The sequence below is a fragment of the Motacilla alba genome, chromosome 1A (assembly GCF_015832195.1).
Source record: "Motacilla alba alba isolate MOTALB_02 chromosome 1A, Motacilla_alba_V1.0_pri, whole genome shotgun sequence".
Lineage (NCBI taxonomy): Eukaryota > Metazoa > Chordata > Aves > Passeriformes > Motacillidae > Motacilla > Motacilla alba.
Genome location: NC_052031.1, coordinates 26,502,350 through 26,514,629, shown reverse-complemented (window position 1 = coordinate 26,514,629; position 12,280 = coordinate 26,502,350). Strand labels below are relative to the sequence as shown.

The window sequence follows — 12,280 nt, the reverse complement described above, 5'->3', positions numbered from 1 at the left end:
TTCCTTCATTTTGAAGCAGCACGAAGGAGGGCACTGAGAATGGTTTGAGGCAGTCTGAAAGAACTGAGTGGGAGCTGAGGGAGCAGATGGCATTCTTGGTCGCTCCTTCCTAGCCCATTAAGAATGTGTTTGAGCAACAAGCATACTTGGATCTTTACTGAAGAACATCTGGTCTTTTTCCATAGTAACCAAAAGGGAAGCTGACTGAATCCTATCTAACCAGCAGTCTGTACCACTGTAAGGCAGAGGTGAAAAACCAGCACAACAACCTCATTGAAAGCAGCTCAAAAAAAAGTTCTTCACTTCAGCAGGCCATGGATTTTATTCCTCATCTCACATAACTAACATGATAGTATTAACTGGGGAATCTTACTAGCCCTGCAAAGAGAAAAAAGGGAAAGCCCTTGTAATCCCTCTCCAACAGGCAGAGTTGTGGGTACCTTCTCCACCCTGAACCACCAATGGAACTCCAGGTTCAAGTCTGCTAGGACTCTGTGAAGTGCTTTATATAAGTCCTGTTTTATCAAGAGCTTCACACAAAGTACCTGTTTAAAGTTGCCACTTCGCCTTTGCTCCCAATCCATCATGTCATGGAAAATAGGAATCATTACATTCCTTAGGTCTGGCTGAGGGATCAAGGTCACTTCCAGGAAAGGGCCAATCAATGCTGGAATAAAGTGAAGCTTGTGTTCCCCTAAAATGAAAATGAACATAAACTTGAATGTGAATTGGGTGTCCTGTGAGTTATCAAGCAATCCAAATGCTGTCTGAAGAGTGAAAAAATAGCATTTTAAATGCCTATAGGCTTTTTTTAATCACACATCTATCACAGCATGGGCTATTTCTTAAGCCCAAAAAGTGAAAGCTATAGACAAATGAAGAATATAAAGCAAACATAATTTATCAAATTTTATTATGCACTACTGAGTTCAGAAGTGACAGTGGGTTAGCTGTATCTGAAGTTAATCCTCCAGCAAGATAACACAGACAGACAAAGCAGTCTCTCTGCATTTCATTTCTATTTCACGGGAATAATTTGGTTTCTAAGCACGACATCCTTGTGTTTACAAAATGGTTAACTGTCTGCTATTCTGTGCTCATCAAAAAGAGGTAAATACTTTGATTTTTACCTATCTTTAGTTTTGCAAGTACAGAAATGGAAATATGTGTTTCTATTGCAGGAAAATGAAAATATGACACAGCTGTTCTCAAAAAAACTCACTTTCAAATCAGTTCTAAAACATCTATAATCTCACCACATTCCACTTAAAAGAAAATTAAGTTCTTGTCAGAAAAGCTAGAAATGGCAGAAATGGCATACAGTAAACACTGACCATTTAGTTTCAGTTTTCCACAAGACTTCTGATATCCTCGAAACTAAGGGATTATGAACCAGGATGCACTGATTTTTCCAAGCTAGGAATTCATTTACATCCAGCCTACCTCTGGATATTCCAGTGGGCATTCACCCCTACTTGCTGCTGTGTTCAGTGTCTGAGTTTGTGCAAAGGAAAACAAGAACACCCTTTTCTGGAAACATCCTAGAATGTTTATCCCTATGAAAGCAAGGTGACTGTACCAGGATCAAGGCTTAGGATATGATGACTCTGACTGCTACAAGAACTGTAAAATGCTGACCAGCGTAACACCAATGAAATAAATATCCTAGCATTTAGTTGGACATATACCAGATGAGCTCCTTATTGCGTCCCACAAAACTCACCCCTGCTGAAAGGCATCATTTGCCTGCATCCCAAGGCTCTACTGAGCAGAGAACAGCATGAGTGGGGAGGTGATGCACACTAAGGTGCACATGCAGGAAGGAGATAGCACCTTGATACCCCAGTTCTGAAATACCCATCCTGTGTCCATGTAATGTAGAGGGATGTCTTAGTGAGTCAGCAATACCAAATATTGTAAATAAGTAAAACATGTCACTTATCAGATATTAACAAGATATTAATAAGAAAATATTTCATATTTTGAACATGTCTCTCTAGTACAGGTCAGGTTCAAAGGCCAGTTTTTTGCAACTTCATATCCTGCTGGGGAAAAGATTGATAGAACTGAAATGACAGTATCTCAAAAATCACTGATGATGGTTACTGTATCTTTAATAAGACCTCTGATGAAGTGAATATTGAATAACTGAAATATAAAGATGACAAATGTAGTGTCCAAATCTTCTACTCACTTTTTATTTTTTTCCCGAACAACATTTGACTGTATTTCTCTGACACTCATAATTTCAAACACTTTGCCTAATTATTGCTTAAAAATATAAATGTGTTCCTAAGTTTATATTCAAGCATGTATTTTTTCTGTTGTTCAAATCTCATTTATACATTAGTCACTGACTTGTTTATGCCTTTATATTTTAGTGCAACCAAGACTTCAGAGAAGACTTGATGCAAATCCAGGATCTCAGGAGACCTTCAGAATTAAACATATCTTGTCCTTAAACAATTTGACAACAGGACTAAAAATAAGAATTTAAGTATATTTCAAGGCATAATAATTCTTCCCAAAAGGAGTAATACTTTCTTTCCTTATTTCCTCTGATGCTATTTTGTCAGTTGTCAGTGAAGAAAAGAGGATGGGTCAGCTACAGTATCAAGGCACAGAAAGCTGAGTTTAGCTATGAAGAAGGGAACTACAAATGAAAAACTTTTTCCTAAACTTGAATCAAGACTTCATGTCTTGAACGTAATTATCAACAACTCATCTATCACTGAGAAGTAAATATAATAGGCAAAGAACTAATGATTTGCTTTCATTTTAAGAGTTACTGATGATGTAATCACTTACCTAAATTTTGCCACATACTGAAGATTTCACATCCCATTGTTACCCGCATGTCACCGTATCTGCAGTGTATTAAAAAATAAAGCAAGAAAGGGAAAGATAATTTAAGAAAATCAAGTTCATATGCCCTTCTGTGACATTATTAAATGAAATGTCTCATTTGTAGTTGACAAAAAAAACCTTTGAAAGTGCGGGTTTCTCCCAAGTGTTTTGCTCTTTTAATTGTACCCAGCTGGATTCCTAAACCCAGGTTTATTTGAAATATTGTCAAAATGCTACACATCACTAACACAGCTGTGAAGCAAAACCTATTTTTGCCGTAACATGCTCCAGCTCTCTCTCTGAGAGCAAATAGTTTTGCTCTAGCTTAAAGAAATACAATTAATTCATACAGACAATAGCATGGCAGAAACACCTGAACAAGTTTGAGTGATGAGTACTTTCACTGGCAATGGATGGCTCTTTTCCTCCCAGTGTCTGAAGCACTTTAGGCACTCATGAAGGTTACTGGCTCTCAAGACCTGTACAAAGGGCCAGAACCAACTCTTGTTCTAGTCAGTGGACATACCATTATGTTTTGCTTTTGGTGGGTCCTTTTGCAACCTCCAATGTGTTGCATTTTAAGAAATGTTACATCTATTACAGTTTTCTACAAGATGATAGCAATACTTACTTTTCTAAAACCTTTTTCTTCTTGGAAGGTGTGAACATCTCCAGTTGCAGACATAACTGGTTTATAAAAATGACAGCAAGAAAAAAGTAGGAGTCCCATATCTACAATAAACATATGGCATGTGGTTATTTCATTTTCTCTGTACAATCTATGATTACCAAAAATGCAAAAAAAATTTCCAATCACAGCCCTTGTTTCAGTCTCAACTGCTAAATTACTCAACTTGCTTTAGACTAAATTTCTTTGACTCGAAATATACTTTTCACCAACCCCAAGATGTTCAGCAGAAATACATCTGTTTACATATCCTACATATCAAAATGCAAAAGTTTCTAAGTTACAGATTGGGTTTTTTCATCCCTCCAAATCAAAAAGCCTTACTTTTGGAAAGTTTCTTTTGGGTATATTCAAATAGAAAACTACAAAAGATATGCCCTTAAGTCTAAAACCCAAAAAATTCTGACACCTCCAAAGTTATCATATAACAGGACTGACATTCTCCGTCCATCACATTTTATAATACTATTTGCAAGCCTCACTTGCTGCAAGATTCACTGGACAAAACTAAAGCCAAGTTTTCTTAAGATATTGCAAATATACAGATTGTTTTGTGCTCGTGCTTTATGAAATAGATGTTGACTATGCTACTTAGAAGAGTTAGAGATAAAATTAAAGATAAAATGAAATATTAATTACTATAACCCAATTATAGATGCTCCATGACTGGAAATGTAAAGAGAGCCCTTTTGTAGACCCTTTTTTGCAGGACAGCAATAAAATTGCTAATAAAGTCTAAGGAACATAGAGGCCTTGTCTACAGGAAATTCTTTTATCAGTTTTAGCCTCCGAACTTACATAAATTCATAAAGAATAAGCTTCCTCATGTTGAGTTAAGTAGATAAATCTGCATTCCTGCAAATATATCTAACAGGAGTCTGGATTTTCAGAGAAGCACCCACAACCCTGCTGGAAGTCAACAGGAGATCAAGGTCTCTCTAGGAAGGACATTCTGCACTTTTCATGATGCAGCAGTTGGACTAACATCCCTTGGTTGGGCAGAATATTCAGTCAGGTTTGTTTCCATGGAAATGTATCTTTTCAGACACATTCCTAGATCTTCTCATCTGAATCCTAAAAGCATAATCTGTAATTCACAATTTATTATACATGCAGTATCTCACTGTATGAGGTATGCACTAAAATCTTTAACTACATTCACCACACAGTGTCATAATTTTCTTGTTTTAATTATGTGGCATGCTAATTGGTCTGAGAGAAATTACAAAAATATAAAATCTGCATTTTATATAAATCTGCATTGATTAAAAATTTGAAATACTTTCTCTTTCTGCAATAACTGAAAGACCCAGCTAAATAATTTAATTAGTTTTTATGATCCAAAAAATTGCAATGCAAAAAACCTAAATAAGTAGTCTAACAAAGAGGCTCAAGTAACAAAATGAAAAATAATATGAAATTAAAAAAACCTCACAGCACTCATTTATAAGATGGTCCTGTATTTAAGAAAAAAACATCTCTAAGCAGTTGAAATTGCTGATTTTGTGCATATTCTAGCCATTTAGATGCAGGAGCTAAGTGTAATAAGCACCAAGCCACAAGATGATGTAGCAGCTATTGCATCTATCGCTTACCTTGTAATCAAAGTTTTCATTTAAGAAGTTTTTACGAAGGGCATCCGAAAGGTACAAGACTGTAGTAATGATCACACTGGGAAGAAAAGAATGAAAAAGACAGGAGTTTTCATTATGTGGAAATTCATATTTAATACTCAAATACTGGGCAATTTCCAGTGAGGAAATAGATGTAGCGTGTCTGGTGGCATTAAATACAACATTTTCAACATACCATATAAATACCTAACAACATCTATTGACAGAAAACATGCTCATTAAGATAATGAATGCTGAAAGAAGGTGCACTGAAACAGACATTCTATATAGAACATACTTGATCAAGACCAATCATGAACTTTGTTCCGAAAATAATTATGATTTCAGATTTATTGTATACCTTATCTTAGTAGCATTAATACACACAGTTGTACAATTTGCTTTCAGCTTTCTTGGTATTGAAAATATGTGCATATAGCTTATAAATATAAAATATCTAAAAAATGCCAATATTCAACATTAACACCCCTATGGACAAAAAGTCTTTTTAATGACAACAGATAAATGCAAAACTGTGTAAGCTCTGAGAGAAGGATCTGCTTCTAAAGATCTCTATGCTGTATGTTGTAAAAAGTCATACATTACCCTACATTTACACCCACATGAATTATAATAATCTATCTTAAATAACTATATATGACCAAGGTCCTCTCACAGAGGTTGTCCCCAGAGATCAATGATGGCTTTGTTTATTGTAGCAACCAACTCTGGTAATCTACAGAAATAGAACATTCTTTGAGATTATTTAAATACACCTAATTTCAGTGGTTCAAACCTTAAACTAACCTCTGCAGCACTCTTGTCTTCCAACATATTTAGTCAAACTAGAAATCCATGTAAAACATTATATTTGAAAATAGTCAGAAATTAATACTTATGGAGAGAAAAAAAGATAAACACAGAATGATCTTTTTGCTGTTATGTATTTTGCAATGATCAACAGTTTAAAGATCATTTGAGAAAAAAGGTTATATCTACACATTTCATTTAATTACCATCTGTCTATTATTAATACGTTTAGTTCTTCTTTGAACATAGTTCTTGACCTGCATGTTGTTACAATGCTAAAATATGTTTCCCTTTCTATATTTTGGATTTCATTTTTTAACTATTTTTTGCAATGCATTCGAGACAAAAAGACTTAAGAATAATAACAGCACTATATATTTCAAGGTTACAATATTTTTCATTTTTGCAACACTAGAGAATTAAATGTTAGCCAACCCACCTAGGATATAAACTATATTTTTCTTCTAGCACTTTGGACAGTTTTCACGTTTATAAATAAAAACTGGCTATCTATAATTTAACATATTAGTAGTTCAAATGTTTACTTTCATCCTTCTACTTTTAAAATTACTGTCCCTGCCGAACTTCACCTTCATGTTTGATGTGCCTGAACACCTGCACTAGCCAGGTCTGAGACTGTTTTTAGAACAGGTCTAGAGTCTCAAGTTTCATTTATTCCTATTCATTGCTCAAGTGTATTTTCATACATATTACTTTCTCAAGCATTACACTGTAACTTTTCTATCCAAACAAACAGTCTTCCATGCTTAGCACTCATCAGTAAGATAACCCCACTTTTTCACCAACAGAGAGTTACAGCCTGTGCACGGCACTTGCTATTGCAGCATGGAACACAAAGTGAAATGTTAGTAAAATGCAGTATAAGCAAAGTTAATAATCGAGGCATGGATAAGAACAGAGCCTTGTCATTCTTGTTGGTGTGCATGATTTAATTCAAGGTCCATATGCTTCACAGAATGGAAATAGTTTGTGTATTTCAGGAAGACATTCTGGTAGAAAAAGTCAGTTTATCAAAATTTTTGCTATATGAAATTTCCACCTAAGTCCAAGGTAATAAATCCCTGAAAATAGTACTCAAGAGAAAATTCCACAAGATCCATAACCATACTGGCAAGTTTACATTACATAGTCCTATTTATGTCTGAGACAATTCCTTTCTTGCTACATTCCTCCCATGGCAGGTGAAATTGAAGAGAAAGATCTGCTTCAATTCTTATGAGGTGAATAAAGTAGACAAATGCAACTTTTAGAGTATTTTTGGAAGAATTTTCCTGAGATAACAGAATAGTTGCAATGCAAGTATTTCTTCCTGCAGGTAACTTAGCTCAGGTTTCATTTATTTGGTAAGCCAAAGATATGATATGGATTAGTTGAAAAAATGTGGGTCTCTAACATGAGAGGATATGTTGTAGATAAAAAAAACCTCAAAACACCAGATGCAACACACAAAGTTGAAGACATTGTTTTTGACCTACCGTCTGTTATTCTGAATCTACAACAGTCTAAAATCAGGTAGAGCAGAAAACAAGCTAGGGCTAGGGATGCTCGTATACAAAAAAAGCAAAAATGCACAAAGCAGAGGCAGCAGCCAGAAGACAGCTGCCTGATTCGGTACAGTGCTCACATTCCAAGTTGATTCCCAGCCAGTGATTGCCAAACAACAACAACATTTGAAATCCATCTGAGTATCAAACTATAAACTACCGAGACTTGCTTCTCTTTCTCTTACCACCTGCCACATATTTTGTCAGAATGCCTGTTTTACAGGAGAAAACCCTCTACTTTTAGCTACTAAGTTATTCTGGACTCATACACAGGATGCTAACCCAGTGTCTGGTAAGGCCATTGTTGATGGAATGGCTTTTCCATCAAATTTTCAGAGCAAACCTTTCTGCAATAAGCTGTTTGAAAAATCCAGAAGTTCAACAACTGTTTACTGCCTGGGCAATGCTCTGACAATTTGGCTTTTGCCTGGGCAGCCAGTGGCAGAAAATGAAAGCTTTCCTTTTCCATGCTGATACAGAACAAATGTATACCATTAGCTTCTCATTCCATTCTTTACTATTTCAGAGTGAAATAATCCCAAGCACAGAGGTATTCAAACAGAAAAAATACATTCTTTCATATTTCATAAAGAAATGGAATAAACCTTGAATCATATATTTGTGTATGTATCTATTGTTATGGGTTTATGAGCTTATTTATATATGCATGCCTATGTATATATGTTTTTTGTGAAGGACTGAATGCCAGGTTCAGTTGCTAGCAACATTTTGCATTACATAAAAGCAAAAATTTGTTAGCAACACTATGTATTACATAAAAGCAAGAATTTTTGTTCATTGTAGGAGTCTCAGACTCCCACACCATGGGAGCTAACAGGATTCTTTAGAGCAGCCATTATGATGATACTAATGCTGATTTGATACTTTCCCTTACTGTGTTTTCCATTTGAGTTACTTTTATAACAACAGTAATATTAATAATAATGTATTCCAGCCATTACTGAATTTTATAACCAAAATGATTCTCTGCTTAAAGTACTTATGCCCAACTGTCAGTAGATACATTTGAAATTTCAGTGTAAGCAACATATTATGTAAACCTTACTTACAGATAAATTATTTTACTATGAATAATACTATTTTTACATCTATTTGTATGCTTATAATACTCAAATTTAGGATTGGATGACCTAGCATCTCTACCATTAAGCAGAATGCTGAAAGGCTATACATAGTTAATTACACAGAGATCTTGAAAATTAAAGCTTCTTGTAAACCAAGAAGCAGAAAATTAGTTCTTTGTTCTTTGTGTCTTTGCCTATGATACATAGGCATAGTATATTATGAATATCAAAGATTTGCTCAGCAAGTAGTTGAAGCTCCTTTGCTCTCCAAGTCCCTCCTCAAATGTTAATAATGTGACATACCTGAAAAGTTCAGCTGAGTCTGTTAACTGCTCTCAAAAGATGCCAAGCAAATAAAGTATTAGACAGGTCATTTTTCTCCTAACATTAAGGTAACTGAAGCCAGTGACCATTACACAGTGATTTCCAGTTGAAACTGTGAAGGTCTTCTCCAGAAGCTTCAATTTTGGTCAGGCATTTTTTGCTATAAAATGTAGTATTTCTCTCTGGCACTAGGCAACTGATTCAGACATCTTCCTATATTATGTGGTGCTCCTCTGCAGTTACAAATAGAAGCTAGATACTACCTAGTTGATGTAGAAAGAAATTCTACCTCTAGAATGAAAGAAAATAATTACTACCATAGTAAACATAAAGCTATATTTGTCACTCAGTAGTGACATCCGTTTAGAAATATTAAATGACCATAAGTAATTATTTTGCTTTCCTGCATGCATATTGATTAGCTCAGATATTACACAATTGTGAAGCTTTAAACAGAGTTATTTCTGTCTCTTTGCTCAACTGTTAGAAGCTAAGGATGCTTTTGCATGTTCTCTTTCCATTACAAAATACAATTTAAAAAATCCATTTCTCTGCTTTAGTGCTAAGTTTGCCTTTTTAAATGTTACTTTATTTCTCAAATATTAGAAGTCAATTGGCAGTTTATAATGCTAGCCATTAATACCTTCACACACTGGGCATCAGAACATTCAGAACTGTACATCATACATGTGTCATCTTGAAACACTTCTTTTCTGGACAGGTACAGATTTGACTTCTTGAGCTCATAGTATCTTCTGAGTTTGGTGGGTTTTTTAAATTTCCCAGACAGCATCCGAGTATCAGATGCTACATAATTACTGAAAACATTGCAACTAGAAAGCTACTAGGAAAGCAACTCTAGGAGCCAGGGGGCAGTGAGATTTTCATATGTAAATATTGTAAGAATCACGGCATTTTAATACTTAGAAATATTTTGGGTAATTCAAGTTCTGCATACCTAAGTAAGAGAGAAAGAAAGTAATTTCTCCCTCAGGAAAGGGAGAAATTATTCCTTGATTATAACCTTGCTAAGGTTTATTTCTTCCCTAGGCTCAGACAGGCTAAGTCTCTCTTCCTGTAGATATCAATATCAGCTTGAATTCTTATATCAGTCTATGGACAGGGAGGAAAGCAGTGCTGCTGTTGATGGGATGGCAGTGATGGGTGATGTGATCACACACACACTGCCTTCAGGTGAGCTACAGTCTCACAAGTGAAAGGCCAGGCAGATCAGAAGGCAACCATGGGATACAGGAAATACAGCACCTGATTTATTCCTGGGAAGCAGAAGTTTGAGAAGACCCAGACTGTTATTGGATCACTTAACTCTCCTCTTAAAAAGATGGGCTAGACCTTCTGGCTTTTTCTTTTAGACATGAGTAGAGCAGAGAGTTCGAGAAGTTTTGCCTTCAGTTCTGAAGAGTCTCAGATCCCTGGAAGTGCTTGGCTGATGAAGTGAAACTCAGGAAGAACAGCTCACTTCTCTCTGTGGGGCAAGCAGTGCCCTAATTTCAAATCCTGCCTTTAGGCTCTTTCGTTTGCACTTAAAGATTTTGGGCTGGAACAATTCTAGCAAAGCTACTACCCTGTGCTTTTGAACACCTTGAGGAAGCTGAACGAAGGCAGTCACTGCCATTGCAGTGAGGGACACGAGGTAAAGGAAGAAGCTCCCATTCAGAAACAGCTCTGGAAAAACTACTTCCCTGCAGCTGATGAGAGAACAGAAGCAGATTTTCCTTTCGGCTGCCTCAAAAAGGAACAGAATAGGAACCCAGGAATAATGAGGCTTCAGGCTTCACCACACATTTAAGTACACCTGGTCAACCCCCTGTTTAACAGCAAACTAGCACTTCCTCCACAGAGGAACAAACTCCTAGCCAAGCAATTATTGAAAGCTGAATTGGTAAAGATGTGCTTATAGCCCACTTGCTATAGTGGGTAGAAGTGCTTATGCAATTGTGTTATCAGGATCAGTTAGCTGGGCTGATGAGCTCCTCTTGGCCAATTTCTACCAGCAGTTATTGTCAGCTTCTGCCTGTCTTCTTTGCCTGACAGAACTGGGCAGAGACTCACCTCCTAGACTGTCAGAAACAACATGACATGCATAAATAAAGGGAGATGTGTGATGGTTACTAAAATACTGGGGAAGAAAATTGTTCCTTTTGCAGAACTTGGTATCATCTGAGTATCACCAGCCACGTAACACGTGCCAAGGTCGTTCCTAAACCTTAGTTCTGTACATGTCAGCTGTTACTGGAATATATAAAAAATTTTTAGATTTATTTTGTATAAAAGTTCCTATTTTTTTTTCCTTCTTTCTTGTGCTTCACTGTTTATTTCTTAAGCATAATTACCGAATGCAGGCCGGTATCAACCACATCTTATTTATTATCATACACAGAAACAAATGATCATATCCATTCTTTAAATAATATTTTTTTCTGGAATTCAAACTTGAAAAGATTAGCAGCACTGAGGTAATAAAAATCAACAAAAAATTGTTTCAAGTCATGACAAAGTTTGAACAAGTACTATTATGCTTAAATATCCATACACACACATAACAAATACAGATCATAAACCCAAGTGTTTTTAAATTTAATTGTACCAATTGTATTGCTACCAGTAGTATGTACAGCATCACAAATTTAAATTGTCCTTGAAGCTAGCAGGAACAATGCAGACTAAAACTGAATTTCAATCAGGCATTGCAATATGTGTCATGAAAGTTTAAGTCAATCCTGCATTCTGGATTCCTAGGTCTGCCCAACACAACACCCCTCCTCTGCTGACACTGATGCTTGTGTAACTGTGCTGACTGCTCAGCTGGGTTATCTGATCTAAAGCTAAGGCTGCAAAAAGGACAGATGGTGATAGAGGTGAAATAAAACTTAATACATTGTTTCAGACCTGTTTTAGTAACTTCTTAGAAATGCTACTTCTAAGGAACCTATTTCTTTAAAAATAAGGCTTGAGCAGAGAAAGAATGACTGATGAGCCAGTTTCATCTGAAAGCCTCACTCAGCAGTGCCTAGAGCCTTACGTGACTGCTGCCTTGTGCTGTACCTCACTTCCTGATTTGTGATTCTTCTGACAAACACTAAACAAAAAAAGCATGCAGAAGCATCTTTAACAATATTACAGTTGATAATTTCTTCTTGAGAGCAAACAGATCTTTACCAACTCAGAATTTCAAGAAACAGATTTGAAAAGAAGTTCCTTAGAGACTTGTCATTTGTAACTTGGAAAATAAACCTGTTGATGCTTTGTAGCTTTATTCTGTAAAAGTGTTTCTGAGTTTCCATTTATATGTGCTTACTAAAATTCAGAACAGAGAGTGGTACAGAT

The 12,280-nt window shown here is 35.9% G+C and overlaps 1 protein-coding gene across 4 annotated transcripts in view; it reads right to left on the bottom strand.

Annotated features, from left to right (window-relative positions):
• Positions 1 to 12,280, bottom strand: part of DOCK4 (dedicator of cytokinesis 4) — a 222,853-nt gene that overhangs the window by 40,953 nt on the left and 169,620 nt on the right. For all 4 annotated transcript variants that reach the window (XM_038154588.1, XM_038154590.1, XM_038154589.1 and 1 more), the window contains exons 28-31: positions 5,131 to 5,206; positions 3,479 to 3,579; positions 2,809 to 2,867; positions 546 to 694 (exon numbers count right to left, since the gene is read on the bottom strand). In XM_038154588.1, coding sequence (XP_038010516.1) covers positions 546 to 694; positions 2,809 to 2,867; positions 3,479 to 3,579; positions 5,131 to 5,206 — 385 coding nt within the window. The remainder of the gene's footprint in view (positions 1 to 545; positions 695 to 2,808; positions 2,868 to 3,478; positions 3,580 to 5,130; positions 5,207 to 12,280) is intronic.